At 34.2% G+C, this 25,495-nt stretch overlaps 1 protein-coding gene across 20 annotated transcripts in view; it reads left to right on the plus strand.

Annotated features, from left to right (window-relative positions):
• Positions 1 to 25,495, plus strand: part of LOC124948123 — a 309,114-nt gene that overhangs the window by 86,088 nt on the left and 197,531 nt on the right. The window contains exon 1 of one of the 20 annotated variants that reach the window (XM_047491438.1): positions 23,825 to 25,101. The exons of the other annotated variants lie outside the window; for them this stretch is intronic. Coding sequence (XP_047347394.1) covers positions 25,096 to 25,101 — 6 coding nt within the window. The 5' untranslated portion in view covers positions 23,825 to 25,095. Of the gene's footprint in view, positions 1 to 23,824; positions 25,102 to 25,495 lie in introns of those variants that run through there. 20 annotated transcript variants of the gene reach the window in all.

A 25,495-nucleotide genomic window follows, 5' to 3' on the forward strand; every position in this document is an offset into this window, starting at 1 on the left:
CAAAGAGAAGCGAGCGGAATTGGATGCAAAGTCGGGAAGAGCAGCGACGACAGAGAGAGAGAGAGAGAGAGAGAGAGAGAGAGAGAGAGAGAGAGGAATGAGGCTGCACCGTAGAAGTGCGCGAGAAGCATTTCGTCGACTTTCATATTTCCTCTTTTACTAGCCCAACCAAAGACGCGTAGTCGAGTCATATCTTACCGTTTGCGAGCAGCTTGCATCGGTACGAAACGCGTATGTAGACGCCGAAATTTTTTCCTTCTTTGTCTCCCTCTTTTTCCTCTCCTTATCTAGCTTCTTCAAATCAAAAATCTTCGACACGTTGCAATAAAAATTCTCGTGCTTTTGTGTTCATGTACGATGCTATTATGTACATTATGGAATTTCTATGAACGGATAAACATCTCGACAAACGGATAAAACATTCAAATGGCTAGTCGAAGAAACTATTATGTGTATCTCCTGTATCTTATCTTGTAAACAATCTCTTCCTGTTTTGTTCACTCATTCTTTATTTTTTCTTATTATTGATGCAATTTTCTAAAATATTTCTAGACTCTCGATAAAATGATTTTTTATTTGCCATGCAAAGATAAATGAGTTGTCATATGAATCCTGATAAAAATTCGATAATTAAAACTAGAGAATAATTAAGAATCACTTTCACGGCTTTTTTTTTTTTTTTTGGCTTTACCAGATAGGACGTGTATAAGAATCTATGAATATATGCAGCCGTGTATACGGTCTATGCATCGATTTAGGCTTAAATATATACTATATCGTTGATAGTGATAATGTACAATAAAGCCAACAATTACGAGGGCGTATAAACGATAAACGTGAACATGATGGAGATACGTGTGCGTTTGGTTCTTCGTATTCGCTCGCGCGTGCTCGCCACGAATCCCCGGTCAGACACGATTTACATACCAATTAAAACGTTCCCTACCTACCCGAGGCTGAACGCCGTAATAAAATCTACGGAGCACCGAGTGAGCACATAATAAGTCATTTGCATAAGCCACTCCAACTCGAGCTTAATATTCGCCGGAATCTCATCGAACGAACAAACCTTTTTCTTATTCGCTCATTCCGTTCCCTATGTTTACTTCTGAGAACGCGCTACGTATAGCATCGATACTCCTTTTAATTTTCTAATCGATAAACGAGAGGATGTCATATACTAAGATCACGGGACATATGCATGACAAAAATAACGTTTTTCTAAGCGATTCGACTATGAAAGGATGACATCCTTGGGAAATAAACGGCGCTTATACATCGAGAAAATTTATGGTAAATACGTCTACATTTTTCAATAGGGAATGAGGAATTAAGTTACGTTTAAAATTTGTTCATCGTACTTCGACTTTCTACACGGAATAATTTTCCTCGCTGTTTTATGAATGTGATGATACGTAAATGAAAGTAATCAGAATAGCGTTTTATTTTGATTTCCGTTCGACTATATAAACAACGAAATCTTTCTTTGTGCATTTTCTCTTTGGTTTCGCAGCTGTGGCTATCCGCATGGATGTTATGCAAACGAAACTGAGTATTCCTGTTCGTAGGTTTTCCGAGGAACGATTTACGGGTGGTAATAGCATGCGAGAGGATCCCAAGGCTCGTTCATGTATCATTCATGGGATGGCATCGGTAGGTTACCTGCTTCGACGAAACGTAAAGTTACACGTTTAAACGTTTCTTCGGTAGTCGACCATTTCTGGACCGTTTCTATGGACTTAAAAACATATGTCGCCTTGACCGTGTTTCGTTCAAGTGAACTTTCATTTTGATAATTAAAGTCACCAAGACATTCCTCGATCAAACTTGGAACAACGGCTGTTAGAGAAGGACAATAAAACAGTTACTAAATCGGATCTCGATTGTGAGCTTCCCAGGTTTGGAATAGGTTCGGGACACTTTCAAAGTTACTTTTAGAATCGCTCTAACCTCTCTAATTTACGGTGGTGCACCGCCTCGAGGGGAATTAAATATGTCCCGAAGACCGAAATCCGTTTCTGAGGAGAGCGGTGGGTACACACGGCGGTAACTTTCCGATAAGCCGATGGCTGCTTTAACTTTTCTTTGACCAAAAGATTGAATTTCGTTTTCCCTCTCTCGATCTATCTCATCCTTTTCTCGCTCTTTTTCGTTTTCCTTTTCCGAATTTAACGAAGTCCCTCGAAAGTTTTACTGAAAGGTATACGGCTATTGTTATACCGGCACTCAGCGAAATTTTCTCGAAAATCGTGCTGGATGGTGAACTCGTGTCATTCACGAGGACCAGGAACGAGTAAAGTAATAAGATAAAAAGGAACAAAAGCTTTGCTTCGTGGCATAGAAAACGAATGGTTAGTCGAAGAAACTATTATGTGTATCTCCTGTATCTTATCTTGTAAACAATCTTTTCCTGTTTTGTTCACTCATTCCTTATTTTTCCTTACTATTGATGCAATTTTCTAAAATATTTCTAGACTCGCGTCATATACTTGTTTGTAGATTTTTAGACATTGATTTTTCTATTTCTCTTTGATTAATCGATCTATGCAACGCTTACAACGTATAAAACATATTGCCACGTCGAAAATGAGTACATTGCAATTGTTAAATTCTGTACTTCGTTGAAATCAACTTTTGCTTTTTAAGAAACGACAATCCTTAATTGTCTCTTTTAAATAATACTCCAAATCAACTATTTGATCTTGAGGGATTGAGTTGAATTGGACATTATATATCAAAACTCTGATATCAGAAGTGGAATCACGTTCGTGAAGAGCAATAAAATTAATATTTGATTCTTATTCGTACTGTCGAGCTAGTGTTTGTGTATCAAGACTTTGAATGTTTTCATCGAGGTATAGAAGAAACAGAAAACGAGAAGAAACAAAATACAAAAAACCACATGAAGACTATTAACATTAATCTTGTAAACTTCGACAAATTATAACATTTCTATAGAATCTGTAAATTTCTCTTATAAAGGTAATTCTATATCGTCTAAAATCATAAATAATACAATAAGTATGGAAAAATTGATTATGGACATGCAAGAAATGAAAGAAATCATCTTGATATTTGCGACTAAAGTAACTTTGACTTGAAAAGATAAGAACTTTTAGAGAAGAAGGTCGACAATTTCGCAATTACTGAAGATAAAAATATAATCGATAGAACGTAGCATGAAAATGAAAATAGGAGACGATTAGTAACAGCCATTGATGTTAAATTTCGAAGAAGAAGAAAGAATTTCAAGATATTTTCGAAATGAAATTAAACATTTATCGGATTTTGATAAGTGGTCTAAATTATTTATATCACGAATAGAAAGAAATGTGACAAGAATACCTCAAGAATACTATTACTTGGCTTGCGGAGTTAATAAGATCACATAAAATTTACCCTAATCAAGAAAGGTTACTTAACGGATAGATTACACATATGGGAGAACTAATTAACGTATTACATATACAATTCGAAGGATGTAAAACTTTAAATGTAATACAGAAAAAGAAGATGTTTTTGTTGTCAAAAACCGTACGAAACCATCTTAGATAATAATAAACAGTTTGTGAACTGTCAACAGATTGCTGTCGATATAGTCGATTAGTCGATATGTCGATTAGTTTTATTACTGTTACATAATAGTAATAAAACTAATTTAACAGACGATCACAAGCGTTATTCACTCATTGACGAAAGACAGACAGGGCTTAATTTATAGCTACGCAGATTAGAAAACGATTATTGATAATCAACCAGTGACACTAAAAAAAGTTCAAGATTTGGCATTTAAGGAAAAACGTATCGTCCATGGTGTACAAATTATTAGATAATAAGCTTTTGTTATTAAATCGTATTTCATTATCGAGTATCAGGCAGGTGGCACTATCTTCCGTTCAAGCGACCAGATATCAGGTAGGGAGGACCGATAATAGACGCATCTATAGACCAATAAACAGGCCCAACAGGCTTATAATATCTACATCGTCCCCTATAAGATGTTATCGATGCAATGGATCAAACCTTTTCACGCGCAACTGCCTAAATTTTCGCAAAGTTTCGAATGCGACACGACCACTGGAAAATCCTCAAGATAAGGTATATAGAATCAACGGAGCAAGAACAGCCGAACTTATTATACACAAGCTTGGTAAACCTGTTAGATTCTTGGCACACATCGATGTTGGAATTAACATCATCAAACGACATTGCACCGACGGACACAAAATCATCAGGAATGTTAGGAAGCTCACAGAAGTAAGCTATTTAACTTTAACAATAACAGAAGATTGCGAAATAGATAGCGATACATGTATTCACATATTTGCAATAGTAGAGTGACTTTCTGATTGAACAAGATGACATCATAGGACAATCCTTCTTACGCGACGAGAATTCCATAGTAGACGTGAGATGAAGGACTATAATATTCCGAGGTGAGTTCATCGTCCGGGATAAAATTCTCCACTTTAATCATGACTGTGGACACATAAAATTATTAAAAGAAAATACGTTATTGTAATAGACATTCTGTTTGAGAGTGATCGTCAATCTGTGTGGTTGACAATATCGATAATATCGTAATCAAGGACAGGATCATAAACCAAAAACAATACAGGTATCCGCTGATGCATCGAAAAAAAATCAAGCTCGAAGTACGGAATATTTTGGAGAAGGAAGTTATAAAACCCTCGAATTTCCCATACAATTTTTTATTATGGCTAGTTACAAAGAAGTAAGATATTTTGAAAAAAAATAAATGGTGCATTTATTATAGATTTTAGGAAAATAAATTAATTAACGAGACAAGTTTCATACTCACTTCCCAATATTGACCAGTTAGTATTAGATTTGCATTGGCATATAATGATATAGAAGAATATAATGATAAATATAAATTATTAATAGAAATTAAATGTGCTTACTTAGACTATATAATCATGACTGACTTTAATCCTAGCGAATACACCATGTATTAGTTGTATATGTTGTTACTCGTAATGCTTCGCGAAACTTAATTGTTACAGTTCGTTCATTTCTGCGATTTTCGGCATCCTGGTCGGAATTATCAATTATTACAATACAATTATGTGGCAATTTACAAAATATTCAACATATAATTCGATTATAATCCTTAATCAATACATTATCATGCATATGATAAATATAGGATTCATTGGATATTGATAGTTTTCAGTCTATTTATAGTTACGATGGCTTTATAAAATATATTACTCTGTTGTTCTGTTTCAATATCCTCTATCGTCATCAAATACATTCACAATTTCGTATATATTCACAACTCCTTTACATTTCTATTCTAATTTCTTACTTTGATCGGTAGATATGTCGCTCTTAATTAAAACTATTTCACCTTCTTGATAAAATCTCAAATCTCGGGAAATACTCTCTATGGTGATATATAGCTTAGAGACAAAGTTATATGAATGTTTAAAGGTGTGCCTGTGTGCGTCAACTTCCAACAACACACCGTCTATCCCGCTTTTAGATGTGTCTGTATACTTTAGTACACCCTGTAGAGTTATAAACCTTCAATATAGGTGAATTACATAAATGACTTTTTAAATTTTGAAATACTTTATCCTATGCTCCATCCCAATAATATTTGCCATTCTTTTGTAATAATTCGGTTAAATATCTGATAATATTTAACAGGGAGCAAAACATTTTATGAGTCTTTAAAATTAGTTTTATAGAATTATAAAATTATGCACGGCTTTTGTATCTGTAATCATTAAGTAATGTTATTAAGTTTCTTTTCCCTGCAGTTATGTCATCTACACTAATTTCAAATCCTAGATAATCGATTATCTTTTATAATAAGTAACACTCATCTAATTTTATAGTCGAATTTGTCGCTTGCAATGGGTTAAAAATCTTTCGAAGTTTATCTATTTTTTTCTCGATAGTTTGTGATGGAGTAATGATTTCCTTCACCCATCGCAGTCATGTACTGCAAGTTACTTAAAACTATATTAACTAATCGTTGAAGCACAAGACGCGAATGGCATTCTAGTGAATTGATAATATCATTCGGTAATAAGTTAGTCTTTAGCCATCGTTATCTGATAGTATCCGCTAGTTAGGTCAAGTACAATATAATATTTCATATTCAATTGATCCTTTACTTTCAATATAGGATAATATTATTTAACTGTTTTATAGTTTACTTTAAAAAAAAAAAGTAAGATCATCAAAACGATTTTCAAATGTTTTTAAAAGTATTTTGCGTAAATTTGAAAACAATCCACTGAGATATTTTCTAAATATCATGCCAATCGTCTAAAAAATCAATGTATAATGGTTCTACTATCTTTTAGTGAAGGAGTTTTAATTTTATCTCTAATCATCAATTCCAGAAGCATATAGAGTATCTTTAATAGAAATTGAAATTTCATGGAAAAAGAATTATTGATATCTGCGAGAAATTCTCCTTCGCGCATCGCGTCCTGCGTTCGAATTTCACCTGAATCGATGCGCTCTCGGTCTTAGTACTCGAAGTATGGAACGCAATTTTGGCCAATATCGATATTCAATGAGTGCATCAGCAGCAAATATGCAGTGGCACCTTCGTTGAAAGTGCATGCGGCAATATTTGGAGCAATTTTCACGATCGATGCGTTGCTGGTCTGGACTTTCGGAGCAATTCGTGTATATCATATATTTTTATGAATATTAATCAAATATATAAGGAGCTCTCCTCAGTCATTTTGACAAGGGACAAGTGAAACCCAAAATAACGCTAGAGCAGATTTTCCGTGCGCGCAAAACGCTAAATAATAGTATTAGAACGCGTTTAATTCAGAATTCTATAACTTTTTCAATTCTGAAATGTTTGAAATTTTTAAGATATGCTTTTAAAAAGTGCAAAATAAAAAAAAATGTGAAAGAAAATTGTAGATAGATGTGGCCTCTTAAGAATACTCACGACATTGTCAGATTGATAGTCCTTCCGAAAGTTTGATATTAATGTTTTTTAGTATAATGGGATCAATGTTCATTTCTCTTGTCGCATTTTTCTTGTTAGATATTATCGATTCCTCGCACATAATGATTATCCCTTCGTTGATTACGAGATATCTACCAATAATATTTAACACAATTACCATCAACATGCTTTTGTCGTTCATTGTTACTAAAGCCGAATTTTGCAAAATTAGGTGGAAAAAAGACACGTCTATGAAAATGTCACTGTGTGATACAAATGTTTAAAATTTACATTCTCATAAATTTCTGTAATTTACTTATGGCGTAAAGAATATTATAAATTGCTTACAGATTCTTTTACAGATTTCTTCACTATTGTAATAATTTAATTTTTAATGAGTAAACACAGCCTTTCAATGTTATTACAAAAAAAATATTGTTCCTAATAGAAATACAAATGCCTTTTCTTCACAAATCGAAAAATAAAGAAAATTATATAACAAACTTTATTTATTGTATATTACCAAAGGCAAGTAATTCTATTAAAAATTATATTAAAAAATAAAAAACTATAAAATGAAAGAAAAATATAAAAAATCAAGAACATAATATTCTAAATTATTATCGCTATCACTATCACTTTCTTTATTTGTCTTTTCCACTTATTCAATGTTTTCCTCTTCTTCACTTCTAAATAAGTTATTTTCGTACCACAGCAAGTCTTCACCATCCAAATATTTCGTTAAGGCTGTTCATCATACTTGATTTTATAATGGTTTACATCAACAATGAATCCAGGCTTAATTTTTGATTGATTTTGATGAACAAAGGCTCATTTTAAAGATGAAGATTTAAGCAAGAAAATAACTTCTTTGGATTTTTTAAAAATCTTTATTTTCTTTGGAAAAGATCATATAAACAAAATTGGCGTTTCTTCGTTTTTTTTTTTTTTTTAATGCATGAAGATAAATCTTTTTCCAAAATTCGAGAAAGTCATTTTCTCCGTTTTTTCTTTAAAATAAGACCTTTTTTTTTATCAAAATCTGTCAAGAATTATACCTGAACTCACTACTGACGTAACAGCTTTTTCGATATTTTTCATCAAAAATAAGTTTCGTATAGTGGAATCCCTTGAAATCTGTGGTAAAAGAGAAGAGGCTTGTACCTTAACTACTGATTTTCATGTACATGCTTGAGTGATGTATGTTTGTTTCTCTGAAGTAGATGATTGCCTGCTTGTTTGTATGGGTAAACTGATGCTCAGATTTCCTGATCCATTCCAAACGTAAGGGAACGTGTTTCGCGATGCTCTCACGAAGAAGCTATTGTAACTCACTCGGGCATTTTAATGAGCTGTGGATAGATAATTCTATGACAAAAATAAGCAAATAAATGTTCGGTCGTTCATGCTAATGGATCTGTTTCTAAGTATCATTAAGTTTTTAAAAATCTTTATATTTTATATATTGAAGACGTGTTAGAGATTATCAGTTTGACATACACGTCGTTACTTTTATGCTTATTTTTATATATTATACATTTACGCATATATTATAGATTGATTTTTATATAGATCAAAAAATGAAACCAGTTACTAAAAATATTTAAAATTATGGGAAACCTATTATACATTTCCAGAATAAAAAAAAAATCTTTTTCGATTTTTCAAAATCCTTAGAATATAGTAATAAAATTATATATTTTAAGCTGATAAGCGATTAGAAGTGCATAATATTTTTATATATTTTCTACACCGGAAGTCAAAGTTTTTTAGAAGTTTTTTCTTATTTGATGATTGGTAGGTCGTTACTAGAATAAACACGCAATCTCTCATACTTATTTCCTTTACTGATGATTGACGTGTGTTCCGTGATGATCTGTGCTAGATAGACCACAATTTTGTTTGATAACAAATACCTACGAAATATATAAATTTGCAATTAAAAACAAGATTTTGTCGATTATTTTATTAAAAATAATAATTAGTGAATATATATTTATATTATACATATATTACTTCTATAAAAATGAAAACATATTTCGATTTATATTAAAATAATAATTAGTGGATATATTTAATACATATATAAGTATTCACTAATTATTATTTTTTACAAAATATCTGATAAAATTTTATTTTTTGTCGCAAATTTATATACTAGTTATTATATGTATAATTCATATATATTATATCTATTATATATATTATTCCTTTTAGCATTTACATCCTAAAACAAATGCGTATCGGCGTTGCATTGTATCTAATAGTACGGATTACCATCATAAAAGGATATAAATATAAGAGACTGAATAGTAATTTCACAGCCTACTAACATTATCTAATTTAACCCAACTAACCCAATTGTTATATTATGCGTGAGAGGGGTATAACCTACCCAAGCTTGTACATCGATACGATATGTGTATGGTGGGGACAATATTTCCCGCTTGCGCTTGTAGTTCATATTTTGTTCGTATTTGTTGTTGAGGTCACACATGCTTCGAACGAAAGATGATGAACAGTCTTAAATCTTTTCTAATTTTTTTGATTTACTGTTACTTGAGAATAATGAATCCAAATGTAAATTCAAACTATCATGCATCGTTTTTTTCTTAAAATTAAAAATATCTATTAACATAATTTTTGTACTAAGGAAGAATACTTTTATATATATATATATATATATATATATATATATATATATATATATATATATATATATATATATAGAAAGAATAAAAAGAAAATATAAAAATAGGAAGAATACTTTCATAAAAGAAGAATATTTTTTATATATAATTTCTTAAAAAGTACATATTATTCACCCACTTTTCAATTGTTCTCAAGTATATTTTGTTTTTACAACAAAAATTCTAATGATGCATTTCGATACATATTATTATGCAATTTAAGTAGTTATTTAGAATGACTACTACATATTTGGTCCATATTAATATTTTTGTAGATTCCTATCGATGACATAATTCTGTCTGTTCAGATTTTCTTATTAATAATTTATTTGATCGATTCGCGATTTTAATATGCTTCTGCTCAGTCTAAGGATGCCCTACGATCAAAAGAATGCCTTGATATCGAAACAAAATCATTGCCTTTCATCGAAACAAACAAGATTTTTATTTTTGCTTTGATTCTATCAATAATGAGATTTGCAGTTAGCATTCACATTGATATAACACATTCGTTTCTGTAGCCTATTAATTTTACGAACCTATCTTCTTCATTGGAAATATCCTGTCTTAGCATTACGCTATGAACTTCAAAGATCAACTATTATGCTATTAATTAAAAAAAAGTTTAATATACGCTTGCTCTGATTCAATGCATAAGACTTGATTTGGTATAGTAGCATTTATATTGCACGAAACTATTGTTCTTCCTCGTAGTTACTGTCCCCATTTTATTCTCGTTCTTCAGTCCTTCGTATAATGATTATTTGATTGCATTTAAAACATACGTTAATTTTCATTTTGTGCACTTATCTCAGTTGTGTGACTACCTCATTTACAGTTGAAGCACGTCATTGTTATGCCATTTCTGTTTCAATGTATTTTATTTTCTTATTATGGTATGGTTAATGATGTCGCATAGTAAATGGTTAACACTTTTTAAATCAAGTAGCAATTGACTAGGTTTTACATACTTTGAGAGAGGTCCCAAATAGTTTAGGTTTATGATTCTTAGTCTCTTAACTATCAATTCCATTGTTTTCATATCTATCATGTCTGTTTCTAGTGCATGGCTAGTTTTTCAAAATAACTGCTACGTACTGTCCTGTCTTTCTACTGTTTTCTCGGACTTTTCTCGAATGGGAAGATCTTTTTGAGAAAGTCTCTGTCCATCGGCATTGGAGAAAGACTATCATTTCTTGCCATTACTCAATTGATCAATCTCCACTAATCTTTACAATTTGACCAATAAATAATTCTTGAAAGCTGTATCGTTCCACGCATACTCGTCAATTTTTTTAATCTATCTTCCAGTATCAAGATCTCTTTTAATCGGGTCAAATATTGTTAATATTTCATTTATATTTAAAAAATATCGTGTCCTTATCGCGAATATAAGGATACATTTGTGTCAGTCATGCTTATTACCGTTTGTTTATCTTCATTTGATTTCGACTATATTTTTGTGCTATCTGTATTGGTGTCTCCATTGTTTGATTATAATTGTATTTTTGTCGCTACTTCATCAACACTGGCTTCATATTGATTATCATTGTCCTCTAATCGATATCAATTGTTAATTTGAAGATTTAATTTGTTTACTTTTCTTTCTCCTCAATATATCCGATAATTACTAGAATCACCAGCTCTTCTTTATTCTTCGTATTCATAATTGATATTTTTCGTTTATCGATGCTTTTTTTATGACTACCAGATTATCAGTACATTACGTAACTCACAGTACAATATTCCAACCGGATTCATAATTACACCATTTCAACCACGTTCTTGCAATTTATATATATCATATAGTGAACTTCATAAAATTTTCATATGTTCCAGCCACGTTTTATCAATCTATGTGTCGAGCTCTGCAAAACGTTCACACGTTCTAATCATGCGTATATCTTCTAGTTTAATATTTCACTTATGATAATTTGTTATATTTTTATTAGAATATAATAATGTAGAAGAATGTAATGATATATATAAATAATAACTAGAAATTAAGTGCACTTACTTTAATTGCCTTATTCTATAAAGAGGATTTAAAATTACAGCCTAACAAATATGAATATTTGAGATTCGAATTACAATATTTAGAATATGTCATCACAGCTTAATCCGGAGAAATTAAAAGCTGTATCAAATTTCACAGAAACACACGGGAAAAAACAAATAAAACACAATTTTTAGGATTATTAATAAATTTATAAAAATTTATTAATTTTATAAAAGAATTTTTTATAAATTTGTAAAATGTAATTTATAAAATGATTGTCACTGAAATAAGTTATCATCGGAAATTTATAAAAAAGATTATCTGAAATAGAATGATAACTTGACTGATTTTTAATCAAAAATATTCCTTTTGAATTCGAATCAAAATAATAAGAATCTTTTCAGGAATTGAAAGAGTTTCTGGATTTCCAGAAAAAGTTCGTCCTAACCACAGATGTTTCCAACGAAGCGATATGTACAATCTTATTTCAAGATGATAAACTTGCGTTGTGTACCAGCAGAACCTTGAGTTCTACTGAACGCAATTACTCAACAACCGAAAAAGAATTTCTTGTGATTGTATGGGCCATAAAGCACTACAGGGCTTATCTACTTATACGATAAAAAGTTTAACACAATTACCAATCATAAATCTCTGGAATGATTATACAACAATAAAGATCCATATCACGGTTTATGCGATGGTGAATCGCATTGGAAAAATATGAATACGAAATAAAATATAAAAAGAACTCGTCAAAACGCAGATGCTTTTTCGCGTAATCCTATTTTAACGATTCAGTAGTTAAAAGAAAACATATAAATTTTTAAAATACCGATGCTATCGTACTGAACAAAAAACGACACGCCGATATGCTTACAAGAAGGACCAGAACATACCTATAAAATCACTATCGAAGAAAGAAGAGTAACGAAGATTATTTTATATATTCCTGGGCGAATTCCTATATTTCTGAAGATATGCAACATATTTGAACATGGAATACATTCGAATTTATTTAAATAATTGTTGTTTTGTAATAATTCCACGACAACGTAGGATACAATTTATTAAAGATTACACAAAGAAGAATTCAGACAAATTCCATTATATTCCTTCAGCATTCGTGGAATATTTTCTGAAACAAATATTTTAATTCAATAAAATTATAGGATTATATTAATTCATAAAAATCAATATAAATTTGTAAATCTGTATATAACTAGGTTCTAATACTCAATACGCATAGTTATGAGTTGTTGCAAGATATCTGCGATTTCGACCGATATTCTATCTGAAACCTTTGGATCAACTGAGGTTGTAAATATATAAAATAATGAAAGTTTGTATGTTACCTGCCGCTAGGAGGTATTTAATATAGCTAGAAGTTACATCGAGGAAGATATTCGTGAACATACGAAATTTGGACAAAAATAGCTTGAACAATAGTATTATATATGAGTTAAAGATATGAATGCTGCAAGCCAAAATCGTGAACAACTTTTTTCAACTCATCTAGTCAAAACGACGTGGCGTATTTAACTTTATAGAAGCTATTAGCAAAATTCCCTTTGGAACAATGAATGAAGCGGACACTGAATGTAATTAAGAGATAAATTTAGTTCACAATGATAATAGACGTAACGCAGAATTATTTAAAAATCAAATACGAATATTAAAAATAGCTTTAGGTAGAAACGATAAATTAAGAGATTACAAAAATAAAATCGAAACTAATACTAATAGAAACATTCAGCTAATAGAAAATGCAGGAAAATATAATCTATTAGACAGGACTATTTTCAAATTTAATATGATATTATAATTGAAAATTTTTAGTTGCTAACGTAACCCAGACATTATGAATCAAATAATATTAAGTGGTATATAAGGGATTATATCACTTAATATAATAAATCCGTAACTTTTTTTGAAATTGTACAAAAGATAAGGGCAAGAGAAGGAAGAATAAATTGAGTTTGTGAAATAAATGAATACATTCAAATACGCAACATCTTACGCTTTGTAGGAGTAATATTCCTTATATTTATCAAACTGGGATAATTATTTCGCGTAAAAATGAGCAAATTCAAATACTTTGAGGACAAATTTCAATTTTTTTTAAACATTAATTGTATCAAGCATTTTACATTTAGAACCAAATTACGTAGTTATTGCAGATTTTGTGGTATTAGAAGCAATACACATGGTCAACAAGATTGTAACAGATCTTCTGAATTATAATGTCACACTTTTACATAAAACCTATCTATTAAATAACATTTACAAAAACCAATATATTAAATAATATCGGTGGAATTTTTCAAAATATTCTTAAATTGATATCATATCCAAGATATAAGCTTTGAACTCGTAAATCTTTGGACATCAATCTCTTTCCCGATTTTTCTACTTTCCCTTGATTGGTTGATCCGTATCACTTAAATTGTATAAAACGCATTGCTATTTCAAAGGCAAGTGCATTACAATTGCAACAGTCAATTTCTGTACTTCGTCGAAATAAATCTCTCCTTCTTACGAAATGGCGATTTTTAATTGTCTTTCTAAGTGACATCAAATCCAGTACTTGATCTCGAAGGATAGAATCGAATTGGGTATCACGAAACGATCGGAATTATACCATGTCTTGTCTCTTTCTCTTTTTTTTTCTCGAGCGTGTTCTTAAATAATATTAATTAAATTTTCAAGTAGAAAATAAAATCGATCGTAAAGAGATAAAGAGAAGTTCATCATGATAGAATGTCGAATGTCTTTAACCGTCATACGTTTCTCCTTGCAGACGTAATCGCTAAAGTCGTGAAACTGGTAGATACTGAAAGGATAGAAAACTTACGTCCTTCGATTTTACCCTTTCATTGGAAAGGGGAGGATTTCTGAGCTTTTAGAATTTCATTGGACGTTCCTTTGTGTGAGCCACCAACAATGGCCGTCCGTGCAATTCGACAAGGATTTTCTACCTTTATGTATCTATATTGAAACTGGTCGGGCTGGCATGATAGTAAGAGTATAATGCGTAGAAGTGTAATGCGTTCACCACGAATACCAACGCAATGTCAACGTATAGTAGATATTACGTATGTAGTAAGCGCGCTTGCGCGCTTTATCGCGTACGACGAGTACGCGTGCATACATTTAACCTTTTTCAATCTTTGTTTATTCGCTGATAATGCATACGATTTTACTACTATTTTGGTTGTATGCGTGCGGATCTAACATGACACGTAAAATTTGGTACAATATTGATTACTCTTTCAAAGAATATTTTCGGTCCATACCCGAATTCCCTGTGAAAACTCACTCTGAACTATTTTGCGGGATATTAGGAATTTGTTCGAGAACGTGACAGATGAATCGTCTTTTTGAATACTTCTTTTTTTTTTTTTTTATTTAATGTCGCAAACCTATTGTCAAGTATTCACGAAGAATACTTCTTATTCGAGTTTTCTACGGAAAGAGCTACAATAACTTGTTCGCTGTGTCGCCAGAAAAGTTTTCTTGTGCTTCGTCGAAAATATATATACTTCTAATAATTTGTATATGTTATAATTCTAAATGAAATGAAATGAAATGAAATGAAATGAAATCATTTTATTAATACCAAGTTTTGAGAATTACAATTTTCCATAGGTATTGATTTTTCGTACAGAATAATTGCAATTTTCTTCATTTTATTATTATAGGAAAACTTTCCTTAATTTTTATTGTAATCATAACGGTCAAGTTAAAACGATGAACTGCTGTCTTGTTTAACAATAAATTTTATTAAATATAAAAGGACGATCTTTACGGATTATGACAATTTTTATTTTACCTCGCTCGAATTGTTAAAGCATACTAATTTTCTCGATCTTATTCCTTCACTTTTGTAGACACTTGGTTATGCCATAAAAATGGCGTGCATTTTGAATGGAAATATTATAGGTGAGATCATAACGACCGCCAATTTCCAGAACGCCCAATATTCTCGTATTCACATTTGCATATATCCAGTCAGTTGGTCTGTCATCTAACCACTCTCTCCGGTTTATCTTACTCGCATATACACGCATATGCATCCACATTATAAGCGATAACGTTCGAATATCGATCGATAAAAGCTAGAAGCTGTAATGTCCGCGTCGTTGAGATACAATAAATTTTTGCTGTGAGTTCGAACAGTAGAGGAATTTTCAAAAATATTTTAATCACTTGCTCATAGACATTTTGACGTACCTTTAAAATATTCGAATAATTTATAAAATTTTTTTAAAATTCTCATATTTTTATCGAATAACTAGGAACGAAAATTGTTTTCTTTGACGCGATAAACACGCGAACCGTAACGGGACTGTTAAATATGCTATTAGAGTTGCACGACGGGAAGCCACTATTTCGCTGACAACGTCAGAGAAACGGCGATCGTAAACATTGGCAGCAACGTTATTGAGTCAGGTTCGCTTTCAAGCGATCGTTAGTCGGGAGTGCGATAATTAGCGTGGACGGAGAAACAGTGGAAACAAAGAGATCAAATGAAGTTGCCGCGGTACGGCGAGTAGTAGTCGACGGGTTCACGCCACGCTGCTGTACTTTCAGAAACGTTCAATAAACGTGCTACCGCGAAGTAGGAGTTCTAAATTATCCATAGCCGACGTTACCGATAATGTTGAAATGCCGTCTAAATGTCAAGATAGCGCCTGGTTAATGGAGTAGAATCGAACTAAATAGCATAATGAGGAATTGGAAAAAAAATGGCACTTCCGAGGGCAAGTAATATTGCTTGCTCGTTAGTAGGAAAACTGGACCGTTTCGAAGATATGCTTCAAGATAGAATGAGATTAATCCATTCTGACTTCCGGACAATAAAAGTGCAATTAAACTGTAGATAATATATTATATTCCGAGCATCTAGAGGAGCAGAACTTAGTGGATAGTAAGAAGGATGAGGAGGGCAAGGGGAATTAGAGATATCAGAGTAGGAAAGCGAAGGTCGTTGGCTATACTGGTACGCGGAAACAAAGCAAGACCAGGAGAGAAGAATTAACCCATTTACAGAATATAATGCCAGGGTGGATTTATTCTGGAGAGCTATTTGGCTAGTTCGAAATCGGCTATGCTTCTCTGCCCTCTCCGTCCACCTTCGTTCTCGTCGTCGTCGTCGTCGTCGTCGTCGTCGTCGTCGTCGTCATCTAATAAAGGGCATCGTATATTCTCTCTTTTTTCTCATATTTTTTCTTCCCCCTTTCTTCTTTTCTCTTCCTTACATTTTTTCGTTTCCGCATAACATCTCAAAACGAAAGGCTACGACCCCTTTTGTATCGTACAAGAAGTAGAATTCGGTTAGTACTTAACGGAATATCGGATTATCTTACTATAGATACGACCTTCACTTACAGAATCTTATAATAGAAACGTCTCTACAATTTCTCATGGATGAAAACTAAAAATAAAAAAGAATAAACAAAGACAGTACAAAATTGCACGTTTTGTATAGTCTATTGTTACTTCATTGATTATAGAGTCCGTCGTAATTAGCCAACGAGCTCTCACGATTTTCTCGGCGACTATGTTATTTTCCATTCGTTGTTCATATCATCGGTTTTTTTTTTTTTTCCTTTTCGTACAACTCTCTACCCTTTTTGTTCCTCTGTGTTTGTCGTTATCGACAGTGTGTAATCAGTGTATCCTTTAGATTTATACACGTGTGCGAGCTTGCGCGAAAAAAAACTGAAACAGGTTGAAACTGTTTGAATTGTACGGATCTTCGAAGATATTAGTCATTATAATAAATTCTAAAGAATAGATTCGAAAGCGTGCAATGCACTGTTTTGCCATCGATAAAGGAAGAGAGTACATGGAAAGTAGATCTTCCATTTCCCGTTTCGATTAAAGTTAGATTAGTTCTCGTTATTACCATTTCTCTGTAAACATGGACACGCTTATACTCTTCTATACATGATAGATTCTTCAGATTATATTTTATATTACCGTTTGGAAAAAATATAGGATATCTCGGAAAAAATAGTCCTTTCAAGAAAAAAAAAAAAAAAAAAAAAAAAAGCTTTTAAAAACAAAATGGAGTAAAGGAGTAAAGAACTTTCATTGATTAGATGAATGAAAACAAAGAAATTAACTATTATCGATAAACTCTGTTATAAGATCATCTTTTGTAATATAAACTCAGATCTAATATAACAAATTATATTTATGTTAATTATGAATTAATTTACTTATTTTGAACAACGAAAAAGAAGTACTTGCCTGTTTTTTCTTGATTATGTGAAATTCATAAATTGTGAGTTGTTGTCGATAGTAGATTTTTCACTTTTAAATTCATTATCATATCTGAAGAAATTATCTTTTTTCGTGAGGAAAAAGGAAATGGCACAGTAACGGAAGATAAACAGACAACCCGTTGACTGACAGATGTTTACACGTCAGATTGAATCTCGTAACGTAGAACGAAAGTGAGTTCGTAAGGTGGTGGCGTCCGATCGATTCTCACAATCCACGTTATCAGAGACGCATACACGTATATAAAGGTATATATGTAAGATATACGTATACCTTTCAAGCATCCTACGAGCAAACTCGACGCGTCGTCGAGTCTATTGCGAAATGCAGTATTGTAGTTTCGCATTAATTCGCAAATGGCAAATAGGAGATGGAGAGAGTGAATGAGAGAGAGACAGAGAGAGAAACAGAGAGAGAGGTGGTGGTGGTGGGGGGGGGGGGGGGGGGGGATACATGTGTTGTACGCATACCGATAACGATTATTAGTCGGTTCCTGTTGTCGATCGATCGATGTATACCAACAAGAATGACTACGCGTTCATGGAGAGTAGGTTTGATTGGTAGCGTGAAAAAAGAAATTTCTGATTAATTTCTAGTCCCATCGTTGATTATTATATACTTATTTTATTGTTTTATAAATAGTTGAAACAATAGCGTTTTTATGAGAGATGGAGTTTCTTGAGAGAAATAAAAAGAGGAAGAGGCTGAAAGAGAAAGAAAGAGAGAGAGAGAGACAGAGAGAGAGAGAGTTACAAATGATCAGGGTAGAGCAGAGCGGAAATAAAATCGCTTTTTCAAATCCGCGGCAGCCGCGTAATATGTTTTTAAGGGTGGCTCAGATGTTCTGGAAAAAAGGGGGGTGAGTTGTCGTTGCAAGGGATGTGCGCAAAGTAGGCGGTCGCGCGCACGATGCAACGGCCTTTATTATGGAGCTGGTCGAGAGAAATGCATCCACTCCCGCAGCGCGGATTCCGCGCCGTAAATCAAACGCTACAGGCCATTAGGGCAGCCATAACTCGCCGATATCTCGAGGACCGCCAGCTTATTATATCCTGCATATATAATTCGAGCGAGTGTGCGCATCCGCTTGTTTCCTCCTCCTTCTTCTATTCTTCTCTTTCCTCTTTCACGTAACATCTTTAGTCACGTCTCGAATGCAACGATGCTTGCCACTCGTCTTTCGCTCTGTATAATCGATAGGTCGTTAACGTCGTTCGATAATGCTGATCGACTTGCAATTATTCGCAAACTCTTCTCTCGTCGTGCATGTGTCGTTTAACGGAAACTAATAGTATATCGTCTTTGGTAATGCAATTTTTCTTTCCTTTTTTTTTTCTTTTTTTTTTTTTTTTTTTTTTAATTTCTTCCCCTTCCTTTCAAAGTTATTTCTCTATTTCTATGAATTCCGTTTAAGTGTATCTAATAAAGGAAAAAATATCTATTGTATTTAATCGATATTTAAATGTTTAAATGCCCTCGATTTTCATATTTATTAAATAAATCATATAAAATAATATGTAAAAATTAATAATAGTGATAAAATGAGAATGTCAGAGTAGTGCATTAATTAAAATTCAAGCCAACAGGAGACACGATACTAAATGAAGTTCCAAATGTTTGTAAAGTTCGTATTTCATAGAGACGTATCGATTTATCACAGGCACTTTAATATCCACGGAGTGGCTCACAAGATGATAATGAACTTTCGCGTTTTATTTCCACGACCGAGTAAAGTTATGGTAATAAAGATTATAGTCCGTCTCATAAAGAGCCTGTCTTCTTCAGAAGAAACCATAGCTAGTTTTTAACTTTATTAAACAAGGAAAAGAAAGAAATAATACTAGTCATGTTTGAAGGATTCTCATAACTTATCTTTTCGTTCGAATAATAATTTCTTTCCATTTATTTAGAAAAAAAAGCACGAGGTATGATATAATTAACCGATAAATTGAAATTATTGTTTAAATCGAAACATTGATTTTATGATTTTTTTTTTTTTCTTATTTAACTATAATCATTGAAATTTAAAAGTGTCATAATTAATGACGATCTCTTAAACTAATTCGTTAGAATCATCGATTTAGGCAATTAATGGTTTGTCAATTAATTTAAACGAGAGATTTCACTTTTACGAAACGATTTAAGTATATTGAACGCAGACGCATTTAATCTTAAGCGCGTGCGTGCGAATTACTCTTCTCGTTCTATCTCGTTCTTCCACTTCCTCCGTCTGTTACCTCTCCGCGCGAGTCTGGTTATGCAATGCGCCGATCGAAAATAGAAAGCATTGAAGACGAAGCCGACGACGAGGATGACAACGAAAAGGAACGCAAAGCGACGTCTTCTTAGAAACGGTAAAGAACAAAGCGAGCCACTCTTCGTACATTTCTACGTTTTCTTTTTATAGCCTTTAATCATTTCACGAAACTTTCTTTCTCTGTCTCTCATTATTCTTATAAATTCTATCAGGCTTTGTAGTCGTTACGATCAAAAAATAAAAGTAAAATAGACTTTTATTTTTTAAATTGTTTGTTCCTTTTTTTGCCTCGTATATATTATAAATAATTTAAATTGGATTAAAAGTAAAAGAAAATTCTTCAACACTTTCTTATGCGTTCAAATCATTCGCGTTTATATTCAGAACGAAACTACGAAGTCACTTCATGTAGAAATCTTAAAATACTTGTATATTACAAGCACTTTTATTATATAGATATAGAACTACGGATCTACCAAATTTATCTGTATCCATACATTCATCCATCCGTATATCCATACATTTATACATTTATATATTCATGCATCCATACATCCGTACAAAATATAAAAGGGAAAAATATAAAATTCGATAAATTTGTGGTTAGTCAGATAACAAAAATTGATATTTTTTCAAAGGTCAATATATTTGTTTGCGACAATATATATGTACGGTAATTAAATTTTGTTACATATATTATACATACGTTGGTTTATACATGTAAACGTGTCAATTACATAGGTCTCGTATACATTTCTTTTGTCCAATCAACAATAAAATGAGAATATCGTTTCAGGGTTCTGTCGGTAATTACTTCCTTGTAACGTAATAGGTAAATTTCGGTATTGTTTTAATAACAATAGCGTATTATGTTACTATGTATTTACACCATCGATGAATTACGCGTATCGGCCTAAAATGGGCTTGTTAGCTAACAAACCGATCGAATATCAGCGGAACCGAAATATCGGTGCACACGGTAACGCAATATCGGCCACGTAATTAGAACGAATAATAGAAAACTGCAAAAGTTCAGTAACGGCCATCGAAACGATTCAGCTCCTCGATAATGACCGTTCATTGAAACTGCGCTCGGTGGAAAACGAAGCTCGTTCGATATCGAGGTGTCATCGTTCGTCCGGAACCGCGGCTTGAAACGCGTCCGATCAAAGAGAAGCTCGAGCCGTTGCATTTTATGCAAAATTCCATAGGACGCCTCCAACACGGAAACGATTTATGCATCGGACGTGTCCATTGAAAGAGCATGCACGAATAAATATATAAATAGATAGGCTTAGCAGCATCGATGATTATTATCGTTAAATAGTCGGAAGTCAGGAAAGAGGTTTTTGAATAAATTCGCTAAAATGCAAAAGCATATTTTTTGGACATACAGTTAGTTCTAATTGTTACTGTTTTATATTTAAGAAAGGAGAGTACAAGAGAGAGAAAGAAAGAAAGAGAAAGAGAGAGAGAGAGAAAGAGAGAGAGAAAGTGAGAGAGAGAAAGAAAGAGGATTCGATTCCGTGCACGATGTTGACGAGGAGCTGGGTGATAGTGGGTGGTGATGTCGACCGGAAGGGATGAGTAATAGGGAGGGGAGTCGGCACAAGACGCGAGAGGCAGGGGTTGGAAATTCAATGTTTGCCACGGAGACATTAAACCGAAGCTTGTGTCAATATCATTCTCGGCTTTCGCTACTCGTTCAACCACTATCCACCTGTGTCAGCTCCGTTTTTTGGTCTCCTGTTAAATTTTCAAATTTTGTTTTTCCTACTGCCTCTCAGGTCTTTCTCGATATTCTCAATTAATCGTTTAAACGTGCCACACCATTTAGGAAGATCAAATTGCATAGATTCGTTTGATATCCCAGATAAAGAGATTCTTTTCTTCTTTATAGATTTTTCTCATTTTATTTTTCTAACTTGATATTCTTTTTTTTTTGTTTCTTTTTCTCTATTATATCCTAAGATTCTTTTTTTTCATATTATCGAAGGCATTTGATAAACGTTGACATAGAACAATAATTCGAAGCATTCCTTATGTACACGTATATGATAACAAAAATTGAAATATGTATGTGTGTGTGTATGTGCGTGTGTTTATAGATGTATGTGTTTTCAATGATGTCCAATTTATCTTTTTTGAAATATGACAAATTATGGCAATGTGTAATAATTAATCGATGGAATTGTTTATCATTGGTAATATACTGATTTAACAATGATTCCAATGCAAAGGGTGCGAGCTTCTGCAATCATTACGAGTCATCGTATGATCTGCGGATAGATGAAACTCGATTTATTGATAATTACTTATTGAGGAAAGTTCAACGGATATAAATAGATTCGATTAGAAGGAAACGATGGAGAATGGTATGCTTTGCACGGTTATAAATATCGACTTTAAACAAAGACCCACGGCGTTCGTTTTATCGTTTCCGTTACATCACGGAATACACGCACACATCGTCCATTATTCGAGCGACTTTTCTTGCGAATATCGAAGAATTTTACTCTCGCAGAGGCAAGAACGAAATGAAAAGAAAAACCTGTATCAAGCTGTTTCTCTTAAGTCGTTTCCAAAAGGTTAAAAGGGAAAATTCATTTAAATTAAAACAAAGTGGCGTGAACGCACGTACCTAGTATGTACTACGCATGGACAATGGGCATGGACTATTATCTTCAAGTATTTATGGTACGTGTGTGGGACAGAAAAAATCGCGGCAAATAATTTAATATAATTAATAGCGCGCCGCTTTCGGACGACGAATTTCAAGCCCGACGAATTTAATTTCGGTTCTCTCATTGCCTCTCTCTTTCCCTCTCTCACTCTCTCTCTCTTTCTCTCTCTTTCTCTCTCTCTCTCTCTCTTTCTCTCTGTCGGCTTGTTTTCGCCCGAAAACGCGCATTCCCACTTTCGAGTGGCACCTCTGTCGTTGACCCGACGTCGCTCGTGGAAAATCGGCTGGACAATTCGATCACGAATAATCGATAGGAAGAGATATTTGAATCGCTCGTTCGTTGGCGTACGACGAAAATCGATTTGATTTAGACGTGCGACAATTTTTCACGGTAACAGGGATAAACGTGGAGTTAGTTCAAGTCGCGTGGTTTCACATTTCGATCGACGAAAAGACAGAAGAAGAGTGATTGAATGATTGTGCGTGGATTTATAAAAAAGGACAAGCTTTCGGGAGAAAAAATAGGAAAGGATCTTGAGCACAAGATTAGATAGAAGAGAAAGAGCGCGTGCTAGGTACGGTTTTGGTAATATCACAAGAGTAAGCCAAAAAAAAAAAGACCGAGAAAGTGAGAGAGAGAGAGAGAGAGAGAGAGAGAGAGAAAGAGAGAGAAAGAGAGAAGAATATAGAGCGAGGAAGCGATGCGGCGCGGCGTGCCGCTGGCGGTTGAATATAGCACCGCGGATGGGTCGATAACGCGCAACTCTCTCCGCTCATCGCAGACTCGGCGATGCCACGCTGTGCCGTGGCCTCCTAAGCCGAGTTTTCCTCCTCTCATTCCGTCGTAAGCCCGCACTCTGGCACATCCATCCGCCAGCGCCGCCACCACCACCACCTCCACTACCACCTCCACCACTGCCGCCACTATCATCACCACTATCACCACCACCACTAGCATTATTACCACCGCCACCACCTGCACTAACCGACCGACCGATCGCCCAACCAACCGACCGACCGACCGATCGACCGACCGACCGTCGACCACCGACGTTGCCACCACCACCATCAACCCTTCTATTCGTTGCAAATATCGTTCAACGGCGGCCAAGAGAAAGCAAGAGAGGAACGTCACTGCTAGAGCGCCGTCGACTTTCGACCGCTGCCGAATCGTCTAGAGCGCGCTCGCGCGCTCGTACCCCTTCGCAGGCGAAGAGCGAGAGAGAAAGAGAAAGAGAGAGAGAGAGAGAGAGAGAAAGAGAAAGAGAGAGAGAGAGAGAGAGGGAGAGAGAGAGTAGTTTTCGTGGAAATCGCGGGTGTGCCATTCCTTTTCTATCGAGAAAGAGGAAGAGAAGAATAGCGTGTGAACGCGCCTGCCCTAACGAGATTGAGAATCAGGTGGTCGCTCCTCCTTCTCCCCTCCTCCTCCTTCTCCTTCTCTTCCTCCTCTCTTCCTCCATTTTCCCCTCCTCCATCTACTCTTCGTCGTCTTCCTTAACGTGACAGTGCACGTGAGACTACGTCGGATGATTAACAGGTTGTTGCCGATACCTTTACTTCCTTTTGGCCACGGTTTATTCTCGCGGTGTTCGAAGCGAAAACGAGATCCTTTCTTGTTCCTCGGGGATCAAAGAGGAAACGTGTCCGCGCGTTCGTTGAATGTTTTCCTGAGTCAGCGGTCGGAGTGCCTGTCGGGAACGATTTTAAGAGCGTCCTCTGTTTTTTTTCGAATTCGAAATAATCGAGTCGGGCAGAGACGAGCATCACGACGATGCTCGTCGTCGATGTATCACGCTCGTCGTTGTCGTTATTTTCGTCATCGTCATCATCATCGTCGTCATCGTCGTCGCTCGAAAGACGGCCGATTCTGATCTCTCGAGAGTATCACTCCTGGATTGCGGTGTTGTTACTGTGTAAGGAAAGTGCGAATCTGTGAATTCTATTGGAGGTCTTTATACTTGTCGCGTTAAGCGCAGAAATAATATCGTACTATTATCCTTTGGGCCTTTGAAATTTTTATTCATTTCTGATATCGAATGATTGAAATGAACGGAACAGGCTCCAAGTGGAATAGCCTCGAACGAAGATTATCTTGGCGTATCTTCAAAAGTTCGAGTCGCGGCGAGCCGACAATTACCCTCGAAGATCCTGATCGAAGTCGAAGAGGAAACGAGAAGACAATTTGATGTCGACGTTCATCTATCGAGTATACGGAGCGTCGCGGAAATGCTTGTACGTATTTAAAGTTTCTACGTCTTACGTAGGAGAGAAAGAGGAAGAGAGAGAGAGAGAGAGAGAGAGAGAGAGAGAGAAGATCGTCGTTTCCGCGTGATCAAAAAGAAAATTGACGAAAGTGAAAATTTCATGCGTTTCAGTTCATCGCCCTCGAAATATAACGCGGCAGTGCTCTTTGAAGGATTTTCGATAAATAAGAGTGCATCGTGACGAGTCGTTTGAAACGAGTGCCGAATCAAAGTGCTGTGATTGCTTGATTTTAACGCGTTTTACGACGAGCTTTGCACAAAATATAGACGTTATCCTGTCACGTATATAATTTTAAATATCGGTGTACGTGTACACGTACATGTGATATAGTTTAATGTTATTTTTTTCTGCTGAAAAAGAT

The sequence above is a fragment of the Vespa velutina genome, chromosome 1 (genome assembly GCF_912470025.1).
Source record: "Vespa velutina chromosome 1, iVesVel2.1, whole genome shotgun sequence".
In the NCBI taxonomy this organism is placed as follows: domain Eukaryota; kingdom Metazoa; phylum Arthropoda; class Insecta; order Hymenoptera; family Vespidae; genus Vespa; species Vespa velutina.